General features: G+C 44.7%; 1 protein-coding gene across 1 annotated transcript in view; it reads left to right on the top strand.

Moving 5' to 3' along the window:
* Positions 1 to 24,455, top strand: part of Barx2 (BARX homeobox 2) — a 67,903-nt gene extending 43,448 nt beyond the window's left edge. The window contains exons 2-4 of the mRNA XM_021647024.2: positions 9,492 to 9,825; positions 14,627 to 14,711; positions 23,432 to 24,455. Of these exons, the coding sequence (XP_021502699.1) occupies positions 9,492 to 9,825; positions 14,627 to 14,711; positions 23,432 to 23,698 (686 nt within the window). The 3' untranslated portion in view covers positions 23,699 to 24,455. The remainder of the gene's footprint in view (positions 1 to 9,491; positions 9,826 to 14,626; positions 14,712 to 23,431) is intronic.
* Positions 24,456 to 26,240: the final 1,785 nt, after the last annotated feature.

Raw genomic sequence — 26,240 nt, 5'->3', positions numbered from 1 at the left:
TAGCTTTATGTCCGCATAGATGATTATTCTAGAGTCTACATCATGGCCATTTCAAGTGGATTTTTAAATAAAATTCTTTCATGTTTCAAATTCATTTACACTTACCTCATTAAATGCCAACACTCCCTTTTAATGAGGGAGTTAACCGCTAAGACATTTTGTTGGCTTTTGGGTTGGCTTCTCACAAAAAAAAAAGCTTCTTTTTTCTAAAGCCCCACAAAGCTGTGACTTGAGACACAACCTATTTCATTTATTGTGCTGTGCTGAAAACCCAGTGTGTCGTAGAGTTAAAGAGCCCCCCAGGGCCTCCTTGTGTTCTCTTTCTTCCTTATGTCCCTTCATTCAATGTTACAGCCACTGGATTTCAAGTTCGGTTCTTGCTTATCCTTATTGTATCATTGCTTTCCTGCACTTCACAAAAACCAACTTTGGTTTTATCTGTTGTGCCTTGGGCTGTTCAGGATGGTCAATGAATTCTGTGTGTGTGTTTATGGTGTATGTGTGTGCTGTGAGGTGCATGTGCTGTTTGTGTGCTGTCGTCACGTGAGAGTGTATGTATGTGAAGCATGTGGAAGGGCATATACACATGTGAGTGTGTGTGTGCGTGCACACACATGAATGTATGTGTGTGAGTGTGAGAGCATGTGTGATATGATGGGAATGAAATCCAGGGCTTCTTGCATGCTAAACAGGCATTTTGCCATTGAGCTACATCTCTAGCTCTGCTGTATTTTTTCTTTACAGATTTGTAAAATCAACTGTTTCTGGACTCCTGGTGGTTTTAGGAGAATTTCTAAATTCTTACACAGATATCAGTGCTTTCTGGATATAGTCAGAGCATGGCTAAGGGCCTTTGAAGACTTTCACGTGGCAAAGAGCAACTCGCTGACGCTGGGTTGCTGATTTTTGCATTGCATATGAATGCACAGAGGGGAAGGGGGTATGCCTGTGATTTGTAAGTCGGCTTGCTTTTTCTATTATTATTTTTAACACTGAGGTTTGAACCCAGGACCTCAGGTGTACTCAGCAAGTGCTCTACCACAGAGGTATCACCCTACCTGTCTGAGAAAGTTTGTTTTTTTTCCAGACTAGTCAGGCCTTGAACCTGCAATCTTCCTGTCTCAGTCTCCTGGGATTACAGGTCTGTAACACCAAGCCAAATTTAAGCTGGTTCTCTCAATAAGAAAACCAATCCTACCCCCTGTAATGTGGCCCAGGCACAAGTGACTAAGTTAAGGGACGATGCAAAGGGGACAAAGAGCAACCCGGTACCCAGTGGGTGCCTTCCATATTTTAATTCATTTAATTCTCATAGTCACACAAGGGGAGAGCTATTATTTGTCTGACTTTGGAGATGATGACATTACAACAAAGGGATATTTGATGTCTGTCTGTTCAAGCCCTCTCTCCCCACTCCCTCCACATCCAAATTTCCCAGCTAAAGGAGAGAAATGAGAGCCTATTGGAATTATTAGTTGTGGGTGATTGTATAATCACCCCCACCCAGGGAATTCAACTCTTGCTACCCGGTTGTTCCACCACGGCTGACTGAACGCATCCATCTCCTTGTCTTTGTGTGCACTGCTTGGGTTGCTCTGAAGCGTTCTACACATATGTAGGTCATACATTCCTGGAACATAAATGAGTCAATCAGCAGCTTAGCGATTCTTATTCATTCTGACCTTTGGCCCTTGTTTGTGTCAGCCAGAAATGTGGGTGTGGAGAGGCAGTTTGGGAACTGGTATTTTGAAGAAATGGCAGAGAAGCCCATGGGAGATTTGTAGAAGCAGGTACTATTGTCTGAGGTTTCTGCCCTGTAGCTCAAGTACAGCCATGACTGAAGGTGAGACGTGATAGATATTGGCAACTCTGGGTGGTGTCCATGCCTGGCCCTGGCATGCTCACAACTGTGAGCTCATGTGCACGTTGGAATCTGGGAGTATTGTCATCTGTCGGTAATCAAGGGCATTGGTTCTAGGGCACCCTGCCCCTGTGGATATGCAAACACATGGATGGGCGGATTCCATGTATGAAATGGCATACTTTCTCCTAGATAATTTAAGCCTTATCAAGATAATTTTAGTACCCTACCCAATGAAAGCACTGTGGAAATGGTGGCTACACTTAGTTGATTATAGAACAACAACAACAACAACAACAACAAAAATCCCTATACATGCTCAATACAGACTCATTTGTTTAAAAAAAATATTTTCCAAGATAGCTGGTCTTGAGGTTATGAGAACAGGAGAGCAGGAGAGCTGTCCCTGCCCCTCCTGGCTGTGGCATTGAGTGAGCTAGCTGGGGCAGTGCTGGGGAGCTCCTCCTGATACTCTGGGTGTTAGAGAGCTGGTGGGCTGACCAACTCAGCTACCACCCAGGCCCAGATCCATCCCATTTAAGAACTGCTGGAGCTCATGAAGGGGCTGGTCCTGTAGAGTCAAAGCTGCAGCATCTCCATGACACAAGGCAACAACAGGATATCCGAGAAGAGTCCTGGTGAGGATCCAGTGTTGATAGTGTAGCGGAATCCATAGGCCTCTAACCAGGCCAATGACTCATTACAATTAACATTTGTAATTAAAGCTGTTTGGGCAAAAGGCTATACTGCGTGATACACTCTAGCTCCCACTGTGAGATTTTTGTTTCTTTCTTCCTTTTTTTTTATGCTTAAATTTTGAGTTTTTTTTTTTTTTTTGAGGGAGGAGGTTATAAGGGTGGAGGGATATGAGTGGGATTGGGGTGAATTCACAAAGAAAAGTTAATAGAAATATTTTCAACCCGAGATTGGGTTGGGTAAACTCACGGGTGCAGAATCGTGAATCTAGAGTTATGACTACTCTGCTTAGTCCATCTCCTCCCATTTTCGGGTTGTTCGGAGGCATCAGTCAACTACTCAAGTTTTAAAATGCAAAGGCAGATTCTCAGGGAGGCCAAGCATTTGGCAAGGGAACTATTTCCAGATACAGAGGACACACAGTATCGTGCTATTCATCCTATGGGAAAACACTGTTTAAGTTGAAGAAAAACAACCATTAGAAAATGCATCCAGTGCGGTCACGTTCACACTCCTTTTATCAACTAAAAACGTGTTTGTTTAAATAGCGTGTCTGGTTTATTACAGCCATCACTCCCTCTCAGGCAGATAGATGCCTGCCTTTTACAAGTGATTGATCTGGCCTAACCCAGCAGTTGTCTTCGGCCACCATTCTTAGTGACAGTTTCTAAGAATCATGCATTAACTCATAAATTCCAACCCCCTTTTTAAGCAAAATGCAGGCATATGACTAAACAGTTTCAGCACTTTGATAGGAATATGAAATGTTGATGTAAAACGAAAGCAGAGCCATGAAAACCAGGGCATACAAGAAAAGACAAAAGCAGCTGACTCGAGCATGTTTTGTCTCCCTTTTCCGTGCGTATGGATTTGCTCTCCAGGAGACTCGGGATTTTGTTGCGTACACGTTACCCACCAGCTTTTAGCCCAGCCATGCTAGGCTAAACCTTAAAGATATACCTCCAACGCCCAGAATTCCAAGTCTCACTGCAACCATATTGACCACGGTGGTCCTTCATTTGTGTGTGCCCCCAACTTAGGAGTGCTCTCAGGTGTAATTGTTGTCACTGGATTTGCATTAGAATATTCAGTTAGGATTCGTGATACTATAGACTGTGGTGGTTCTGAGGAGCCTTAAAATACTATGCCCACCAGAAGGTTGGAGAGAGGGATGAAGAGAGGGAGTGAAAGAGGGATGGAGAAAAGCAGACAGATGGACACACAGACAGACAGACACACACACACAGAGCACATTTGAAAAGTTTTCATTGGGTTTAGTCTGTAATAAGCAGATTGCACAAATCTCTGAAACAGTCTTCATTAGTGGGTAAGATCATCAAAAAAAGCTCCTGTTTTCTAGGTTAATCTATGAGGTTAGCACAATTTTACCAAGGTATTATTGGTATTTGCTTTTTCATTTGTATGTTGAGGTATGGGGGTGTTGTTTCTTAAAACAGACTATCAAGTTGATTGTAAGCTGTCTAACCATGGTCGGATTCAGGGTACAAAACAGTCCCAGGACTCCTCAGTTCCCTTGTGCTGTGCTCTCTCTGCAGCCAGCTTGATCTTGTTCCCACTTCTGGCAGTGTCTTCTCCACCCACAGTCATGCCATGTCATGGAAGTGGAACCACGCAACATTTCGTGCTTACTTAGAACAGTGCATCTGGAGCTTTCCCATGCCATGAGAAGAGCATGAGAAGTGTTCTCCTTTCATTTCTGAATAGTATAGAGTGCTCATTGTGAATACTGAGGGGCACTTGGATTGTTTCCAGGGTTTAGCGATTATTAAGATGCTGTTGTAAGCGCTGGCTTGCAGGTTTTGTGTGCTCTCCTCACTTGGGTCAGCACCTAGGAACTTGCGTGGGTCATCTGCTGTCTGAATATTTATAAGAAACTGCCAGCCTTACTTCCAAAGAAGACAGGCCATTCAGCAGCGCATGAGAATTCCAGTTGCTCCTCAACCTTGTCAGTATTTGATGCTGTCTTCTTATAAAACATAGGCATTTCTGGCCCTGTATGGCGGAATCTCAAGTTTTATTTTGCATTTTTACAGTGACTAATAGATTATCTTAATCACCTTTGATAATGTGTTTTTATATAAATTTTCAAATCTTTGTCTTTAAAAATAAATTTAAAATATACATATATAACAAGTTGTCACTGTATAGCCCAGACTGGCCTCTAATTTGCAATCCTCTTGTCCCCGCCTTCCCAGTGCTGAAATTACAGATGCATACCGCCACACTTTGCCTACTTTTGCTCATTTTTGTAATTTTTAATTGAAATCTTTAGTACACTCTGTATACAAGTTACCAAATGTTATACATGAACCCCCCCCCCCCAATCTGTACCATATCTTTTCCTTAGTATTATCTTTTGCAGGCCCAAAGTTAGCATGCAAAGTGATGTGTGTCGTTGTGGATCGTTGATAAATGTATGTCACCTCACTTCCTTGCCATCTCTTTATTGTCCTAGCCATCTGCCTTGCCTCCTCTTCCCCGTTCTCCTTGCCTTCCCTCTTTCTGATAGTCTTTCTAATCCACATGTAGTTTTTACTTCTGTGTTAATGGACTCCATTACCCACCTCCCAATCCCTTAAAATCTCTTCTGCCATTTTCTACTTTTCCTCTCTTTCTCCTTCCCTCTCTTCCTTTTCTTTTTCCCTCCTGGGACACACACAGTCTCACACATGCAGTCACACAAATAAAAATTTAAATCTAGATTCCTCATATGAAAAATTCTTAATTTTGATGAAGATCATCTTCTTTTCCACTTTAAAAATACACTGTATTTTTTTGTGCCACTACTAAGAATTCTCAGCCTAAACAAAGCCATGAGATTTTCTCTGTGTTTTTATATTGGGATCTAGGATCTATTTTGAGTAAACTTTTAAGTAATTTAGGAAGCATAGTTTTTTTTCTTTAAATTAAGACTATCCACTTTTCTCTCTCGCTTGTAGAAAATTCTCTTATATAACCTCATTTAATGAAATTTATTCTAAAGGAAAGAACATGTTTTAACCTAGAATGTGAACTCAGACATCTTCCAGCACAAAGACCCTTGATGTGATGAAGAGAGTGCCTTTGCCTAAGAGGACACGCACAGCTTGCTTTCCTATGTCATAAAACTGAACATAGTTTATACCTCAGTTTCCTTTGCCCGGCTTTTTAGAAGCTCAAGAAAGACTGGGGAAAAACAAACAAACAAAAAACACAAAAAAAAACAAAAACCAACTAAAACTTCAGTATGAGAATGGAACTTAAGGCTCATTTAACCCAATTCTTCCTTTTTAAATTTACAGAAATAACACAAGCATGTGACAGAGGTACACGCCTCGGAAGTGTTATCTTGGGTGTTGGAGCACCAGGGGATGCTGGTGTCTATTTCTCTGTCCTTTCCTTGCTGTCCGGGGCTGGCATCTCTCCCTCCATATGACCTCACATCTTGGTATGCCCCAGGCTCAGTCCTCAGATCTCTCATTTCTTTCTTCCACTAACTCCCTGGGTGATCTCATTCAACTCATGGCTCAAAATGCCGGTTATACTCTATGAGTCAAAGCTCCTCCAGCCTTCTGCTTTCCTAAACTCCAGACTCGTTGACCCAGCTGCCTCCTCAACACATCGGAGATGTCTAACATACTCATCTACCACAGCTGTCTTGTTTTTTTCCCACATACCCTTGCTTCGGGACCCTCTCACCCTCTCAGTGAACTTTACCCAGAATCTGGCAGCACCGTAGCCACAAATGTTGCCTGTAGGGCCTGGGGTTTGGCCTCTACTCCTCACTGGTTTTGTAGCTTCCCCTCCTTCTCCTAAGCCCTGGTCTCCACAGTAGCCATAAAAATCATTAAGACTAGGTCAGATCTTACCCCTGTCCAGCGGAATCTCTCGGATGGCTTGTCATCATTCTGAATGACATCTCTGTATGACTGGACCCTAGCAGGTCCCTCTGAACTTTTCTGCCTTTCTCACCTCTGCCCATTTACTGCTCTTTGAGTCCAAGTTTGCTCTGAATGGGTTCGCGTATGCTGGTTCTGTGCTTTGGTGTTTAATGATGTGTCTTCTCAAGACCTTAGCACACTGAGGCGTGCTAATCCTCCAAAAGGCCACCTTTCCTCAGAGGCCTTCCCCAACTCCTCTCTCAAGTACCTGCCCTCCCCCAACCTACTCTGTTTTCTCAATGTGCTGTAGCTTTCTCCGTAGAGCTCACCACTACCTGTCCTTAGATTACTTGCTTTCTGCTTGCCATCAAGGTGGAACTTTGCTTGGTACATGGCTGTAACCCCAGCTTCCAGAGCAAGTGGCCCACAGTCCATGCTCAGAGATCAGCACCAGTACATTCCTTTCTATTCGGTTTTACTTCCACCTTTTCCCCAGCAGTTGTTACTGTTATGAGGTAAATAGCCTTCTGGATTTCTGCCAAACAAAAAAAATAATTTGTGAAAGTGGCCCCACAGCTTTTCTGGTGACACAAGCTTTACACTGTATTTTTCCCACTTTTAACAGTGCGTACTTGGATGATTAGTTTATCCATTCATCTATGTATTTATCAGAGTAGACAGCTTAGGCCACAGATACAACCCAGTTCGTTGCCCTGTTAACAGGTTGTGCCCCCTCTCCACTGCTGTAAACAAAACTGCGGTGCATATGGCGGCACAAATCTCCAAGCGCTCAGACGAAAGAACTCATCCTGGATGTTCTGTCAGTGACTTGGTAGATGCTGGCCATGGGCATGTAAGATGCTTTTTCTTCTATTATATTTCCAGCAACAGTATGTGAGTGCCTATTGCCTCACGTCTATGCCAACACAACATATTGTAATCGCTTGTAGCAAATAATAATAATAATAAAGTTCAACTCCTTTACAAATGAGAACAGTAATAAAAACCTAGGCTTGGAAACTGATATTTTCCGTTTCCTAGCTGGTAAGCTCTTGAATTCCTAGATCAGAAACAAGTTTCATAAAAAAAGAAGTAAAGTGTGAGAGAAAGTATAGACAGTGATTTGAGATGAGAAGCATTTGCCTTGGTAGAAGCTTCCAGAGACTTTCTTAGGTAGAGTCATCTCTTGATGTGTGCTGAGAGATCAAAAGCCCACACCTGGCATCTTGGTTTTCTTGCTATAAAATACTATTTCTAGATATATATTTTTTCTTAAATTTACTTTTATTATTTTTATGTGTTCATGAGTATGTGTGCAAGTAGGTACAGTGTAATCGGAGGCCAGAGGCCTAGGATCCCCTGGAACTGGAGTTACAAGCCGAGGTGTTCTGCCTAACACAGGTGCTGGGAACCGAACTCAAGGCCCCCTGGAAGAGCAGAGGTGCTCTTAACCACTGGGCCATGGCTCCAGCCCTGATTTTTATTTTTTCTTAAAATGAACCCACAACACAAAACCTCAAGCGTAAGAGTTGGCTTTAGGGTTCATGGAAGTTGTTGCACTGGGTGATTTATTTTTACTTAACAACTTTGTGGTTTCTGCTGGGCCTCACTGGTGCATACTTGGAGAGCAAGAACAGTTATCTGTTTTAATGACTAGGCCCAGCGTCCAGAACACAAGCCCAGGAATGCACACAAGGAGCCATGCCAAGCCCAGGGAGAGCCTGTTCACCAGCAGCACCTGGGGGCTTCTATGATGTAGTTGGTTTCAGCCCAGGACGAGGTGTGAATGTCGGTTGGTTCTTGCTTGCTCTGCCTCTGTCCCTGCTGGCAGGGCTGTGAAGAGGTTCAAAGGTGAGCCCCCAGTCTTCTCTGTTTATAAGAGCTGTTGAATGTGGGATGAGCGGTGCTTTGGTGGAGCCTCAGTATGTCAGAATTTGAAGAGTTCTGGGCAGTTAGTTGCTCTCATTATAGAGATGATAAACCTGAGTTCAGAGAGACAAAGTGAGAGTCATAGGTGATAGTCCAGACACTTTAAACCTCGTCTCTTAAACAGTAAAAGAAAAGTGTGCCCTTTCATGTGCACTTATAGACTGAGATCGTTAGCTGCAAAAAAGGCGCTTTGGCTTTGAAATTCCTAAGAAGCAGTGTAAAGACAGTATGTACGTCCCTGAACCCATGCATCCACCACCTGCCATGGCAGACATTGTTAGTCAACCTCAGAAAGCTCCAACCGAGCCTGGGAACCCTCTTTAAACAGAGCTGCTGGTCAGTAACCAACTAGTCATAATTAAGCCAAGTGTTCATGTGAATTAAATATCTGTTTATTCCCCCCCCCCTTGTAAATGTGTGACTCATGAGTCAGTGCTAAGAGCCCTGGACTTTAAGCCAGAAGAATGTGGTTTGAGTCCCCCCTCCCCCCCAGTTTGCTTTTCCTGGCTGTGTTGTCTTAGGCAAGTCATTTAACTTTTCTAGAACTCGTTTGCCCCTGAAATGAGGGAGGTGAGTGGGATGGTCATTAAGCAGCCTCATGCGCTGAACGACTTTATGATTCAAGGCACAGAGATTTTTGAGTCTATGACTTTATAGTCATAAGCAGGGTTTTGATGAAGACCATGGGTGTTTTTGTTGTTGTTGTTGTTGTTTGTTTTTTAGGAAATTTGCATACCTGCTGTTGGAATTCAGATGTACCTGTTTCTAGTCTTCCTTGGCTACTGATTTGTACTTGCATGGATCTACAGGTCTATATCACTGAAACCAGAATTTAGGCATTCAAGGGGCAAAGTTGAATGACTTCATGAGAGGACTTAAAAAAACCCATTCTTGACTAAGTGGGACACAAATGACCTCACACACTAGGCTGAGCAAGACTCCATATAGCCAGCCCTGCAGTTCAGGCTCTTGAGTTACTTTTTGATTTTGCTCACTCCACTTGTACCTGCTGATGAGCAAGAGGCCCTGCATTCATGCAGGTCTTAGCAAGGGGTTCTCTTTGGACTCCTCGACCCTGGCCTCTGCTGTGCCTTGTGATGACTTGACTTTTGTTTGCTCTCCAGGCTCTCCTTCCCTACGGGCGTATCCTCTCCTGTCTGTGATCACCCGACAGCCCACAGTCATCTCCCACCTGGTTCCCACTGGCCCAGGAATCACCCCAGTGTTATCTCGCCATCCAGTCACCGAGGCTGCTGCTGCCGCTGCTGCTGCTGCTGCTGCTGCTGCTGCTGCTGAGACCCCTGGTGGTGAGGCATTAGCCAGCAGTGAATCTGAGACAGAACAGCCCACACCCCGGCAGAAGAAACCACGCAGGAGTCGCACCATCTTCACAGAGCTGCAGCTCATGGGTCTGGAGAAGAAATTTCAGAAGCAGAAGTATTTGTCTACCCCAGACAGGTGAGGGTGTAGGGAAGGCACTCTCAGTAGGCCCTAGGTCCTACCTGGAGAAGTGTTTTGCTCTCTGTTGGTTGTAGATTCACAAAAGGCACTTTTAGTGCTGGTCTACACTCTGGCCCAGATTCTATTCCTTTGCTCAAGTCCTGTGTTAGAAGAGGCAGCCCTCCTCCCCTACTATCTGACCTGACAGTAGCCTATCAAGTCTCACCAGCTAGGGGAGGGGATGGGGAGAAGAGGAAGTGAGGGTGGGACCTGGAGAAGATGTTGGAGGGGGCTACAATAGGTATACAAAGTGAATAAATTGTAAAAAAAAAAATAAAATAAAATAAAAAATAAAAAGAGGCAGCCCACCTGAATCTGTCATATCAGCCCACAGTGCCTGAAGATGCGCTATCCTGTCTATCCTATGATTTTAATAAACCCCTTCAGAATAACAAACAAGGAAAAGTTGGGCAAATAGTTGCCCAGGCTCTCTGTCAGGCAGCTGGCTTGGTTTTTAAAGTCCCTTGACATTTAGCATCGTATGCAGTGTGTGACCTGGGTCTGGGAGCCGTGATTTCAGCTCTCTCTTCCCCTCTTGAATGTCTAGAGTTTCCTGGCCTGGCTTTGTCTGGAAAGGTCTGGATTGATCCAGGTGAGGAGGTTTCTGAGACCTTAATGCATCATATCAGGATTGAAGCAGAGTCACTGGCAGAAATTGCTGAAAAGCTTGAGGGAACTCTCCTTTTTAAACTCATTGCAGTTAATGTTGGGGATGATGAAACCCTTGCTTTCTATAGGGGCCTAGTGCCTCACCCTCTGTCTTTAATTTAGTATCTTAATTATAAAACATGCTGAGGTGTGTCTTGCCTTGCTTCCTTATTTCACCCTGAGGTGGCTGAGCTCAGGGTACTGGGAGACTTTTCCAGATACTTTAATTTTTTTCCTAATTGCTTTGTCCATATTAGGTTGACCCCAGTCCTATGAAAAAGAATAGGAACTAAATGCAAATGAATGCCTGAAGCTATTTAGGGGTTGTTTAGAAAACAAAATGGAAGTGAAAGAGGAACCTTCAAATCACCCTTTCAGGGAGAATTTGTCTATTGGTTCCACAAGCCAGTTTCTTGCTAAAGGTCTCTTTGGTGCTGGCAAAGTGGGGAGGCAGGGGTCCAGAAATCAGTAAACAGAGCCCTTCTTTGGAGGACATCATGGGGGAAGAATGACTACAGTTGCTCTAGTGTAGAGAGGCAGTACTGTTGCCATATGTTGCCATAGAAACCCAAAGATATTTCTGAGTGTGGCAGGGAAAACTTTAAGAAGTTCCAGAAGAGACAGAGCATTCTACATAGTGGGGCTATCCCGAAAATGCATAAACTCTTGTCTTGCTGGGAATGTTGAAGGAACTACAAGTATGGGTGTAGAGGAGGGTAGGAAGGACCTCATGCCTGGCTGAGGAACAGGGTCTTGCTGTTGAGGTTGTCACTGGGCCATAAGGGCCAGATTTACATTTTAGAATCATAGCTTCGGTAGCATTACAACTGATGGATTGTAGGTAAGTGATGGGACAAAGAAAGAAGCCAATTATGAAAGAATCTTGTGATGGCTGCAAGGAATAGAGTGGAGAAAGGAGAAGAGAAAATGTTTGAAAATGGAATGGGAAGAACTGACTTTGAATGAGGGAGAAGGGTGAGAGTTGAGTGTCCTATGGTTTCCGAATGAGGCAGCCCACTAGGATACAAGGGTGTTATTCATGGAAGCCAAAAGGCTGGGGACAGGCTGGGATTGGTGGGGAAGAGTGAGCTTTGCTTTGAACACTCACACTGAGGGTCATTTTTGGGAAGACATGTCTGTGAATTGGGAATTAATACGTGTGATCTCAGGTAGCAGGTAACTGAGCTTCATGGGCTTGTGTAACCAGGCAGAACAGCCATCCTTGTTAGCTGTATGGTTGTGTTTCTAAGAGGCTTCTCAGAAAGTATGGGTAAAAGTTAGGTTTATTATCAGACGCTAGAAAATGTAACAGAAAAGAGAGAGAGAAATGTTAGTTCCTAATCAATCTGTTGGGGCTTCCTGATACTTGCCTGGGCTTCTCTCAGTGGACCCACACAGACTTGATTCACTTGCCTAAGGAGGAGGACTCCATCTGGCTGGCACTGACACTGCTGCCTCAACCCGCCCGCCCTCTCCTGTGTTCCCTACCTTCCTACGTGACCAGAGCCATGAGCACTCCCTCCTCCCACAACCCCTGCCCTCCTCCTCCGTGTTTGTTTCTCCAGTTTCCTAGGTGATTCCATTTGAGTGAATATGCAGGGAAGTGAGAATTTGTAACGGTGGCAGGTAATGAGAGAAAGCTGATGACAGTGAGATGTTTCTGCAGCCAGTGTGAGTCAAGGATGCATTTTTCCCAAGTGAGCTAACAGCATTTGCTAATGCCATGGCAGAACTGTGAACCTTCCACTGACTAATGCACCTGACAGCAAAGGTGAACCAGGCTCAGGAAAACCCTGCAAGAGCCTGAAAGGACCCTTACCACCACCGGAGCCCAGAGTTGCCCGAGGACCAGAATTGTGGGATCACCTGGATTGTTTGTTCAGAATGAATGATGCTTACGGCATAGTACTTTCGTTAAAGGGAAGAGCTAAGTACTGCTGGCATTGGGAGTTATTGCTTTGGTCAGTTAATCACTTTCAATAAAATACTCAGCTGCCAGTAGCCTCTCTACAGTGACAACCAGGTATATATATGAATGTAGCTTTAAGACAGGCTCAACAGTCCTTTGAAGACAGATTTTATTTTTAAAATTATTACTAGAAGCTTAATTAATGTACCCTGATCAGAGCAGGAGGCTTGGGCAGCTGTGCCAGTGAGCACCAAGAGTTGGCTGAGGCCAGGGTCAGAGCCCAGTGTTTGTGCCAATGCTAGCTCTCCTCAGGTAGAGAAAGCTGCAGCCGAGCCATTGCACCTGGACTGCCTGTGGCTTAAGTTTGAGCCTGTGCAGGCTTGCAAGAAATAGTGGGTCCTAGATCTGCAAAGCGGCAATTCTCAGAAACCTGGCAGCCTTCAAGCAGTGGCAGGCGGTTACTGCTCAAGCTGATGTACAAGCCCGAAGTGCCTCACTGAGAGGGTTGGCGCTCAGGGGAGGTTGCAGTCAGCCAGCTATGTTTTCTCAGATCTCATGTCCCTCCAGATGGTACCAGGTAGCCACATAGTCCCTAGCTACTGCCTTGAGAACTAAGGATGAAACCTGACTACCTGCCCCTTCATATTCCATGTTCCATTTGGAGGGTTGGCTGCTCCCGCAGGCTGTGGCATCTGTTTTCCTTCAACAGTTCTGCTTTGTGGAGAAGTGTTCTGAGGTGGGCCCTCACACAGAAGGCACCATACAAGTCAGACATGGGTGGATTTCATTCTTGCTCCAGGATCCAGGAGTCAGCAAAAATGGAGCCAGAAGAGTGTTTATTTCAGGCTTTATTTTTTGGGGGGGGGAGAGGCACATGGTCTGTCCCAGCTACTCAAATCTGCTGATGTAGCACAGAGGTAGCCATGAGCAATATCAAGGCAAATGAACTTGTCTGTGTTCCAAAAAAACTTTATTTAAAGGAAAATGAACTGTCAGGAAGAGTTTGGCCATGTTATCGTGAAATTCTAATCTCTCTCTAAGCTTTAAATCTTTTATCTGTAAAATGGGAATAATTATACCAACTTCAGCATGATGAAAAGATAGCACTGGGCAGGAGGTTAGCATGTATGTGTCTGGGATGCTGACACGCTCAGGAAATGGCGGCTGTGTTGTTGGGCTTACCTCCCACGGTACACTCTATGGCAATGGCTTTGACTTCAGGGCTTTTCAGAAGGCCGCGGAGAAAAGTAGAGACATGATGAGCATAGAAAGCAGGAGGGACTATGGATTTAATGCTTCACTGGACTCTTTAAGGTTTTACATTCCAATCATTGTGATAATTTAGGGCAGCTACAGTAAATTCCTGGGGCTGAAGAGGTGGCTTAGTGGATGAGTCACTTGCTTCTCTAGTATGAGGACTGAAGTTCAGATCCCCAGAACCTTCATGGAAATTGGACAGGTGGGGTTGCAGCCTGTAATCCCAGCACTCAGTAGGCAGAAACAGGATACCCATCAAGATATCCTGTCTCAATAAATAAAGTGGGCTGTAATGGGAGAGGACACCTGACATCAACTTTGGGTTCCCACACACATCACACACAAACACACACACCTAACCATATGCACATAATATTACTGAGCCTCGCTTTGGGACTCAGCGATGTAGTAGGTACCTTTGTGGACATAAGTGAAAGACTTGGTCTTGAGCCGGGGAGGTAACATGTTCTGAAGAGAGCTGACAGCATAGTCTACTGGAGTGGCTGCTGAGTCAGAGGAGTCATGGGCACTGGGAGGCTCACCCGTTCGAGGTGGTCTGGAGTGAAGAATGGAATTCCCATAGAAGTATAGCTTCACTTTTTATTTCCATTTTTTTTGTCTTTTTCTTTTTTCTTTTTTTTTTTTTTTGCAGGGAGCAGAATATTTTATAGAGGGTCAGGGTGAAGATCAAAAGCTCAGATGTCCAGGTTCATTTCAGAGACAGAATGAGTCGAGGACAAGGACTCTCCTTCACGTTCTCTCACATGACCAGTTTCTGAGTTTTCCAGAGCACAGTGCTCTCAGAAGGGAGACACTCTTCTTCTTGGGCACGGACTGGTTTCATGGTGACAGCCTGAGATTTAGAGGCAAGGGCCTGGTGCTCGTCCCCACCTCTCTTGTTCTTGCCTCTCCTTCTCACTTCCCCTTGTGTCTCCTGCCTTCTAGGTTGGACTTGGCCCAGTCTCTGGGACTCACTCAGCTACAAGTGAAGACTTGGTATCAGAACCGCAGGATGAAATGGAAGAAGATGGTAAGCAAGGACAAGGAGTGTAACCCCGAGTCCATCCTTGTGGGAAGAATTTCCCCCACAGGGCTGTTGGGAGGCAGGCAGGATCTCTGATAGCTTGGGCTTCAAGATGGAAGGTCTTCTGAAGTACTAGCTGAGAAGGGAGAGTGCTTTAACTTGACCTCATTCCTTTTTCTTTTCTTTTTAAAATTATTCTCTCATATAATATATATTATAATACATCCTGATCACAGTTTCCCCTCACTCCCCTCCTCTCAGCCTCTCTTACCTCCTGCACACACTTCCCCTCTACCCTAGATCTACCCCATCTCCTCTCGGAGAAGATCAGGCTTCCCAGAGATATCAACCAAACACTGCATAACAAGATACAATAAGACCAGGCATATACCAGCACATCAAGCCTGGACAAGGCAACCTGGTAGGAGGAAAAGGGTTTCCCAGGTAGGCAAAGAGTCAGGGAAGGCCCTTGCTTTCACTGTTACAATTTAAGAACACCAAGAAACTCAGCCATAGCACATATACAGAGGACGTAGACCAGACCCATCCAAGTTCCCTGATCCCTGCAAGTTCCCCTGAACCCTGCCCATTTGATTCTTTGGGCTGCATTTCTGGGTATGTCCTTGAACCCTCTGGTTCCTCCAATCCTTCCTCCCCGCTTCTCCACAGGACTCTAAGCTCTGCCTAATGTTTGGCTGTGGGACTCTGCATCTGCTCCCATCAGTTGCTGGATGAAATCTTTCTGGTCTCTTTGATGATGATTCTGCTAGGCTCTGGTCCCAGCACACTCTACAGGCAGGGAAGTCTGTAGGTCAGAGGTTTTGTGGCTGGTTTGGTGTCCCTCCCAAACCCTCCACTTGAGGAGGACTTGCCTGGTTACAGAAGTTGGCCAATTCAGGCCCTGTGTCCCCCATTCCTAGGAGTCTTCCTAGGGTTACTCTAATAGATTTCATAGTTTCCACTGCACGAGGTTTCCATGTTGCCCCCCGAAATGTCCCCGAGTTCCAGTCTTTTCTCCCAGTATTTTCTGCCTCCCTTCACCCCATCTGTTCCCTCCTGTTCCCAGCCCCACCTATTCCCAGTCCACCTGTGATGTCGATTTTATTTTCCCTTCTCCTGGGGAGATCCTTGTACCCTTCTTGTTGCTTAGCCTCTCTGGATAACCTAATTTTTTAAACCAGAAAGATATTGTTATTATTGTTGTTGTTGTTATTTTAGTTTCCTTAGAAATCAAAGAAGAAAGCCTATAAGCCACTTAGCTGGTAATCTGATCCCCACCTTCTAGTACTTGCAAAGAACTCTCTTTCCTTCATAGCTAAGAACTCTCTGGAAATAGTCAGAAAAAGACACATGCACATGCTTCTGTGTCTATGCCCTTTAACGCAGGAATCTTTAAACTTGACGGCCATCATAGTCACTGGAGATTAGGATAAGCCTCCCTTCCCCAGGGATTCTGATGTCAGAGACCCATGGCAGGGTTGGGGACAGGCCAGGTTATTTCAAGGCATAATGCTCCCTTCAACCAGTTCCCACCTCCCAGTAGCCTGTCAGATTAGGAACCTGTTGGGAGGGCAGAGCTCTCGTGAGGCAGCCACTTCCTTAAATCCTACCTCTGGATAATCTACGTTTGGGAGTGATGCTGTTCCACAGCCGACCTGCAGCACTGCTTCCCCTCTGTTAGCCATCCCTGTCCCAAGCACCATGGGAAAGAAAATAAAACACAACCTCTGCTTCCGGGGGACTTTGTCATGTAGCTACAGAGAGAAGGCCCAGGAAGCAGCAAGGGAGTGCAGAATGAGCCAGCGCCAGTTATTTAGTTTGAGTGGACAAAGCCCCCCAAAGTGTTCAGAGATACTGTAGCCAAGACAGCTGGAGAGAAAAGTTGAAACTGAAAGACAAGGAAATTCAGACAAATGGAGTCATTCTAAAAATTCTCTACTGTTCTAGACTTAAGAAACTTATGATGGAAACTGGGGGAGGGTGGGTGTTGTTCTCTGAAGGAGGTTGGGAGGGAGAGGTGCTGGCCTGCATTCCCTTGCATGCCCCTCCCTGCACATTTTGGGCACGTCCCTTTGGTTCTTTTTCTTTTAAGTTCCACCACCTACTTCTTTCCTCATCAATCATCATCGCAGAGATCAATGTCTCCCGAGTAGCAGAGCATTGTTTGAATTGGTTATCAGCAATCTGCTCATGAGTCATCTGAGCAACGAACTGACAGCCAGTCAGTCCTCCTGGCTAGCACCGCCCAGTCCCCCGTGGGACAGCGCGTGTGCCTTGGGCTCTGACATCACTTGTTTTTCATCAGCCACTACACTGCTGGCATGGTTGTGGAGTGGTTGGTGATAACTATCAACCATACACTTCACAATGGAAGTAACTCAGCAGATTTAACCTGAGAGAATATTCGAGGCAAACCAAACTCAGGTCCCTTCAGGAGAGAGGAACAAAGCTTTTAGCTCATGTCAGCAATAACATATGGAGCAGTTAATGCCTATCGGGTAACAGGCATGAAGTGACAAGCTCAAGCTGTCCCTTAAAACCTTAAATGTGTTTTGTGGTCCTCCGTGTTTCCCTATGAGTATGGCTGTGAGTATGGGTGTAAGTCGCAAGACTCAAAAGGACTGTGAGAGGAGAAAAAGGTGTTGAAGGGACAGGAAAGGTGAGGTGAGGAGTACAAGGGGAGGCAGGGGATCAGGAGAAAGGGAGGAAAGTTGTCACAGATAAAGGATGCTCTAGACAGACCTGAAAACTAAATTACACAGAATAATCAGGGCAACAGAGGAAGGGCTGACAGGGTTCAGGAGCAGAGAAAAGGAGGGAGGGCTTTGTGGAAGATGCACCATTAATCTGGTTTCAGTGGGTGAATGGGAATGTGTCCAGTGACGGTGGGGAATGGATTGCAGGCAGAAAGAAGGGACAGAAGGCCTGGGGCGCTCTTAGGAACTTCAAAATGGCAGGAGCCACACACAAGGCGTGGCGTTCAGTTCTAAGTGTTGAGTTCAGACTCCTTCAGAACAGCAAGGCATTGTTGAGCTCCGGATTGCTTCACATATTTTCCTGCTAAAAACGCTTTCAAGGCTATCTCTTCAGGTACTGAGAAGGAAAGAAAAAGATAATTGGGTAATAAAGATGTCTCAAGGCTAGTAACCTAATTGGAACTGGAAAAAGATTAGCATTTGATTCTCAGACTCACTCACGAGGCTGCCAAGGACAAAGCTGCCAAGAGCAAGATAGTATCTTGGACGAGTTTTGACTGGTCAGCATCTGTAACCTACCTATAGCGGGTTGAGTAAATTTAATTTTGCACATTAGACGAAATGCTTATCCCATATTCCATTTCGGCAGAGCCACAGCCTTTGTGTCAGGCTGAAAATGTCTCATTATTCAGTGGTCTGCAGTATGAAAACTCAGTCCTCTTCTGAAAGAGGATCCAGCCCCACTCCAGAATGTGGGTGGACTATACTGTCACACACAGGTGCCACTAGCGCTTGCATTGTTCTTAGAGAGTCCACAGTTCAGTGAAACTGTTACCAGTTGTGACCCTGGACAGGTTACTGTGTGTCTGCTTGGCAAAGCCTCACATCTACTTCACAGGGTTGTGCTATCTGAGGTAGCATCTACAAAATACCTAGGATAGAGCTTGCCACACAGGATGCAGACAAGGGATATTAGCCACCATTATTTTTAGTGTTTATTATTGACAAAAATCCGTGTTTTCCAAGAATCTAAACTTTTAGAGGCCGTGATAGGTAAAGTGAAAGTGATGTCTACAGGCTGTTAGGACCACTCAAAATGCCCTTTTAGTTGATTGGAGTCCTGGGTTGTTGGTCCCCTGGTTTGGCACTGGGTCACAGTTCGAGGCCTAATGTGACACTGGGTCTTCAGGCTGGGACAGAGAACTAATGTGAGCAGTAATTCTGTGGGAGAGATTCATGCAGGAGAACCCAGACTTTTTTCTGGGCATCACTAAAACCCCATCATCAACTCTATGGTCCCAACTGTGCAGGAAGGAGGGGGCCTGGAGAGAGAAGCAAAACTCTCACTAAGTCCATAATCCTGGCATCTGTTAGGAAGTGCAAATGAACAGAAACAGTAAAAACAGCGGCATGTTTTATGTGCACATTAAGCAGGATGAAATGCTGGTGAGAATGTTAGATTCCAGTAGTTTGGGGTCTTATGTTTAAGTCCAGATCTATGCTTGGCTCAGTTTGATCCCTACCAGGCCTTTCTGTCAACTGCTTCTTGTCCGGAAGAGGGGGAAATGAAGATGCACCCTTCTACCCTGTTATCCCTTTCTCTCTGAGGTGACTGGCTGAACTCCATCTAAGTACCTCAGGAAGAAAGCAAAAAGACCCATCTCGACACCCTCAGCCACAGGGCATTCAAATGCCTAGCTCTGGAGTTCAGGGGAGGACTGCCAACAGACATAGTGATTGAAGTACTGTATTCCAGGGTGTTTTTGCGAAAGACAAGAGAAAAGCATATGACCTTATGCCCACCTTATGCTTGGCCTCTCTGGACTAAGAGAGAAACTGTCTCTAGGAACCGGTGGGCAGGCAAGCCCCCAGAGACAGCTGCAGGGTGCTTGTGAGGGTGCAGTCCTGGGGCAGGGCGGGTGCCAGATAATTGCACGTTTCAGGTGCGCTGGGAGGCAGGGGGCCAGAGGTCGATGCGGAAAGCAGCCAGGAGGGTAGTTATCGCCTAATTATTGCTTGCACTGGAATGTTTTATTCCATTTAGAAAATGGTCTGATTGTTTTGGCTTTTTTTTTTTTCACACTATAGGAAAACAGCCAGGTAGGGTAGATCCAAGCTGTGTGGGTGGTGCTCTCTAATTGCTGGGCTGGACTTTGGTTTGCCAATTAGATGGCTCCCTTAGACCTGCCCTCACTAACTTGATTGCTGCATGGGGCAACTGTGTTTTGTATAACCTCTTTCATACCCGGTGGAGCAGCTTTCAACACGTAGATTCTGTCTTGGCACAGTCAGGCCCTTTCAAAAGCACTGACATCAAAATCAGATACTGACTTACCCAAAAAGGAATACAGGGTGTCACCTCTGCAGAGGTGATTTCTGTTAGTGTTCACACCTCCATGTGAGCTCTCTGGATGGATTCAAGTAAGTCGAGAATTGCAGTTGGAAAGAGCTGTTTATTGAGAATACATAGTTTTTTTTTTCCCCCTCGTACACAAAAATTAACTAAAAACAAATCACAGATCTACATAAGAATTAAAACCATGAAAGACTTAGAAGAAAACCTAAGTATTTTTGATGTAGAATTAAGCAAGGCTTTCCTATATCTGACACAAAAATCACTAGCAACAACAAAAAAATTGAGTTTGATTTTTATGAGAATTGAAGACTTTTGTGCAATGGAAGATACTGTCACAAAGTGAAAAGAATAGAGAGGAAAAAAAAAAGTAAAAAGAGATCCCTCAGAATGGGAGGAAGAACTTTCAAATGTTCTATAAGGAACATGTGTCTGTATTTAAAAAAACAAAAACAAACAAACAAACAAACAAAAAACCCCAAAACCTCTTATAGCGTATTCTAAAAAGACAATTTGAACAGACAAATTGATGTCCAAATAGTTATCCAGTGCCACATGGTCGGCCCTGAAATCATTTACACAAAAGAGGCAGTGTACAGACTGAACAGGCTGTACTTACATACTGAGGGAAAAACACATATATCAACAATTTAAAAAGAAAGATAAGGCCTTGAATTTGAGAGAGACCAGTGAGGGGCGTGGTATGTGGGAAGGGATGGAGAATGGGAAAGGGAGAATTATGTTTTAAGTAAAACTGATTTTAAAATATGTACAAAAAGCCAATAAGCACCTGAAAAGTTGTTCAGCAATGTTAGCCATTAGGGAAACGCAAATCAAAACCACAATGCGGCCCTGCTTTGCACGAGCGAGGATGCCTATAATCAGGAAGGCATAATGACAAATGTTGGTGAGGATGTGGAAAGCCGAAATCCACACACATTGTTGGTTGAAATGTCTAGTGGTTCAGCTACCTTAGAACAAACCCTCAGAGTGTTAGTCATAGAGTTGCCATGCAATGCAGCAATTCCACTTCTGGGTATAGACCTGGAAAGGGTCCAAGCAGAAACTTGAAGAGCTGTTTGTTCACAACATCATTATTCACAGAGCCCAAAGGTGGGAGTAACCTGAGTATCCATCAGCTGATGAGAGTCAGCAAACCTTGATAAAGACATTATTTTCTGGTCCATGCTATAGCACAGACGGATCTTAAGAACACTGTGCCAAGTGAAGTAAGCAAAGCCCACGTGTTATGATTCTGCTTATATGAACAGTCCAGAATGGGTTCATCTATAAGGAGAACAGGAGGACGCTAGTGCTGAGGTGCAGGGAAAAGAGGTTGTGGGGATTTGGTGGGGAATGGAGATTTGGTGCTGATGGGTATAAGGTTTCTACTGGGGATGAGGAAAAATGCTCCAAAGCTGCAAAATGCAGTGATAATTGTCCAAGTTGGCAATTATATGCTAAACATTGTTGAATTGGGCAGTTTTAAAACATGAAGCATAAATGCAAACTATATCTCAAAGCTGTTCTAATGAGAACTTAAGATTTTTTGAGATATTTTACTCAGGCCGAGAAGTTCTTCTGCCTTTGAAGAAAGAAACAGAGCAGATAAACAGTGATTACATAGGAAGGTCTTGTCAACTGAAGTGTCTGGAGAGATTTGTCTCTAAGGAGCTTCTGTGCAAATGGAGAAGACAGCAATAAGTTAGAGATATTTTGTAGTTTGGATCCAGAATGGCCACAAAGGCTTCTGTGTAGGATGGCAGCTCTAGCTCTGGTTTGTAATGCTGTTGGAGTTGGAGGAATGATGGAAGCTCTAAGAAGGGAAGCCTTGTGGAAGGAAGTTAGGGCTCTGGGAAGTAGCAACAATGTCTCCTATCCCTTCTCTATTTAATTCAAACCCTCCCAAAGCTTTTCATACTAGCACCCCCCCCTCCCCCAGAATACTAACTACACAGAACCAGGGATTCGAGGCGGTGGAGGAAGGACTATATATATTACTTTTACTAAATAAACTATGAATATTGAAAAATGATTTCTACATGTCTCATGGGGATTCTTGTGTAGATCACAAAATGGGCAAGTATATGAATCTTTTATACCAACAAAGGCCATTTGGGGTGTGGTTTTACATGTATATATATTGTGTTATTTTTCATACGTAATATAATTTCATACATGTACATTGTATATTTTGGTTACACCTACCTCCTCATTCCCCTAAAAACTTTTTTTGTTTTGAGATAGGGTCTTATGTAGCTCAGCTGGCCTTGAACTTGTATATAATTAAAGATGACCTTGAACTCCTGATCCACTTGCTTCTACCTCCCAATTTGTTGGATAACAGGCATATGTCACCATGATGAGCTTTTGATCTTTCTTGAAGTTTCTGAAGTGTTTACTGAGAAGGGTTTGGTCCAAAATAGTTGTCAAATGCCCTCTGTGTGCCTGGAACCAGCAAATATGCATGTAGAGGCAGTATTTTAATAAAAGTTCTCATAGGACACATGGGGAGAGAATTTGATTGACTTGGGGGAGCAGGGCTGATAGGCTTCTAAAAGATGTCAGCCAGAGAGTGGCTATCGGAACAGAAAAAAAGCCGTCATTCAGCAAATAGCCTGGTTTCTCATGTACACAAAGGGTTGTTCCCAGTCATCCTGCAGCTGAAGGTACTCTGAATTCCATTTTGCAGATCAGGAAACTAAGGCTTGGATTTCTTAAAGAGCCTTCCAAAGACAAAGCTTGGAAGTGGTAGAGTTGGAACTTAGTTTTTGTGATTATAACCCTTTCCAGGATAGCCAACTACTTCTTTCAATAAGACAGAAGAATATATTGAATAACATCTTTTTTCTCTGATAACGGAAATTCTTATAAATGATCCTTGGTGAAAATTCAGAAAAAAACATAAGAGATGAAACATTATCTGTTGTCTCAGCACTGCAAACCAGGCAGCATATAGTTGTCTGGCCTCAAAGTTGAAATATACTGCATTAGAACTTATTTTTAATAAAATATATTGATAATGTTTTTCTTATGTAATAATTATTTTGGTTATCAAGAATCTCTATTTTGAATTTACTATAATCATATGACTTTTAGGGTTCTTCTCTAACTTTACTGTTATAACCAGTGTTGGATTGAATATGTTTTGCAGACCAACCTATTTTTTAGACGTAGGTGAGAGCTGGGGATTTATCCTGAGGGGAAAAAAATTTAAAGGGGTTCACATTTTAAAGAATTTAACTTGAATTGTCAGATTGCCTTGAAAAGATGATTCAGGCTTCATTTTCACACGAGAGTGTTTATTTTCCTGCTTGCTTTGGCTCCTGTCCTTTTAACCTGTCAGTTCCAGAGTTAATTTCCTTAGCATTTAAACTTTAATTTCTTTTTCCTTACCAAAGGAGGTGACTTTTTTTCTGTGTTGATGATAAAGGTATTAAATGCCAAAATATGTGATGCTGACTCATAGCCACTGCACATGGCAGAAGCTGGATACAGGGATGGCCTTAAAATGCATGTGCCTAAGCCCTGTGGCTTTGCTGTCGGCAGGGAAACCACACCGTGATGTGTGAGGGTGGTCCAGGAGCAGGAAGGTGCATATGGAGGGGTTGCTTGGATCCAATAACTTCTCTCTCTCTCTCTCTCTCTCTCTCTCTCTCTCTCTCTCTTTCACGTAGGTCCTTAAAGGTGGACAGGAAGCACCCACAAAACCTAAGGGGCGCCCCAAGAAGAACTCCATTCCCACATCAGAGGAGATTGAAGCTGAAGAGAAGATGAATAGCCAGGCCCAGGGCCAAGAGCAGCTGGAGCCCTTGCAGGGACACGAGGAGTCCTGTGATATCCAGGAGCCCAAAGCATGCAGTGTCCCCTTGGAGGTGGCCGAACTGCCTCACCAGCCCCAGGAGTTGCCAGAAGCCTCCTCTGAACCCCCACCATTAAGTTAAAATAAAGTTCTGTGGGGGAAGGGGGAGACTGGGAGGAAGGGAAGAGAGAAGGCAAGGAGACATTGAAAGGACAGAAGACCTTTAAAGACAGCAAGGTGTAGGTAGAAGAGCGCTGCCTGTCTCCCTCCTCCCAGAGGCATTCTCATCCTGAGCATTTGATGAAGACTTGCTCACGTGGGACTTGCCCTTCTTACAAGGCTGTGTTAGCCACAGATACCCTTGAGTAAGGGAGATAGCGCTTTGGAGCCGATTCCCGGGCTTGGGTGATGGCTGTGGGGTTGGGTACAGCAGTCTGTCAGTGTGGCAGGCTGGGCTGGCCTGCAGTGAGGGTGGTTCTTCTTCCTCTCTGCTCCCCTCTGGGCAGCCGGTCAGAGAAGCAGAGAGAGGTAGGTGGAGGTGCTTGGGAGGCTTACCCAAGCTCCTTGCCGACTCAGCGCTTATTTCTGTAGTTTTAAGAGAATTGAATGTTTTTGGATTTTTGTTTTTTGAGGGTGGGGTGGGGAAAACTGTTGAAGGCAGACAAAAAAAAAAAAAAGAAAAGAAAGAAAAGGAGTTGGAGGGGAGTTACTAGGGACATCTCAAGTCCTGCTTGTCTGTCTGTAAACACGTGTGCCTTTGTACCTTTGTAAGATGGTCAGGTGACAAAAGAACCGATGATCCTTGCCTTTCCCTTCATTAAGTTGCCATCCCTGAAGCTGCAAATGCAGATATGTTAAGATAACTTTTATTTTTTAATTAAAAGTAAATCTTTCAAGAAGATTGTCTTGTTTGTTTGTTTGTTTGTTTAGAGAAGTGTCCTATGGAAAGAGAGGTAGCCAGTTTCCCTGGACCTTTCTGCTCCCATCTACAAAGTAAAAGTTGGGCTAGACCACTAGTGCCCAAGTACAGGAGCCACAGAAGTAACGCTGTGGTCACGAGGTGAGGGAGCTGAGCAGCTGGGCTGCCTGGCAAATACGTGGCCAGTGGCTGTACAGCCGGGACTTCAAAAAAATATACTCATTTATTTTATCTGTGTGTGTGTGTGTGTGTGTGTGTGTGTGTGTGTGTGTGTGTTTGTGGTGGGTGCTCATGCCACAGTATGTGTATGTAGGCCGGAGGACAGGAGTCAGTTCTGTTCTGGCATGTAGATCCTGGTGTTCAGTCAGGCATCAAGTCAAGTGCCTTTACCTGCTCAGCTGTCTTGCAGGCTGGCCCTATTGAATAGCTAGTTAAGTGCTATACTTTAAAAGGCCAAAACTCTATAAAAAATGAGCCTTGCTGCTAACCAAACCTTTAAGCACAATCCTGTATATTGGTTTCTCGTTTCTCAGAGACAGTCTTTTGACCCAAGGAAGGGGAATTCGTCTATGTCTGGAGAGGGTGCAGCAGGCAGCAAAGACAACCAAGGAGAGAGCAGCGAGGATGTGGGAAGGGGTTCAAAAAGCACCAGCTACTCAGGGTTTAGGCAGTGTAGGCAATGAGAAGTGCATAGAAACCCTGAGAGGGGATTCTGGATGCAGTTCATTTCAGCTCTGCGCCTAGCACATTCTGCCCCTCTCTGGCTCCTTTCAAACAGATGAAAGAGTAAGGAAGTATTCTGAGAGGATTAGGTCTTGACCTAGCCACAGACTTCAGCAAGAGAGAAAAACTCCAAACTGGTCTACTGAAGACCAGTGTTTCTGATGAATCTGTTTAGATGAGTTTGAGGGCTTATGGCTCATGCTGCGAGACCCAATGTGTTACTGAATTCTGCATGGTTTGGGTCTCTCTTAGCAAGTCTCTAAAGATAGCATGGGAGCCATCTGGTACACAGTGACCCAGAGCACAGTCACTGGGTAGATGAACATCACTAACAGCGTTCAGTGGGCTCTGTAGCAGGAGTCTGTTTTCTACCAGAACAAATGCACAGGGTGGGAGCAGAGCCAAAGAGAAGCTCTCACCGGGACCAACAGCACTCTCATCATAGGCCCTTGTCTGGGAGGAGAGAAGCCTTGCTTATGAGGAAGAATCTGCAGGGACTGCTTGGTCCTCAGCATGTCTCCTGAGCAACTACAGGACCTGGGCATCGGTCTCTTTCTGATTGACAGGCTTGTAGAGAACTGAAAGAACCAGCCCCCTTCACAGCCTAATTGGACAGCAGTAGGTTTTTTTTTTAAAAAAAAAAGTATAAATAGGCTTTTTCCAAGCTTGCCAGAGCAGGGTGAAAGTCTCTTGGGTCAGCTGCTGCAAGCAAGACTTACCTAAGTTCTTTCTCTTCCTCTGGAAAAGTTCAAAAATTGACCAGAAGGCATCCCTTACATTAAAATCTGCACCTTTGGTGGCCATCATCCTGTATTCCAGAGGAGAGGGAGAATGCACTCTTAGCAAGGCCAGCAGGTGAAGAAAGGCAGGTAAGAGGCACTGAGAAGCGCAGCAGGTTGAGGCAGTGCTGGGGGCGGGGGTTGCTCAGTAATTTGTCCTGGAATTGCCTAGAACAACCTACCTCCTGCAGCATTCCAGAGGAACCTTGTGAAGCTGGTACCTGGATGCCTATCACAGGTCCTGCGAACTATGTGAAAAGGGA

This window comes from Meriones unguiculatus, chromosome 1, assembly GCF_030254825.1.
Source record: "Meriones unguiculatus strain TT.TT164.6M chromosome 1, Bangor_MerUng_6.1, whole genome shotgun sequence".
Lineage (NCBI taxonomy): Eukaryota > Metazoa > Chordata > Mammalia > Rodentia > Muridae > Meriones > Meriones unguiculatus.
The sequence above is the reverse complement of the archived record's forward strand: the minus strand, read 5'-3'. Positions and strand labels throughout refer to the sequence as shown.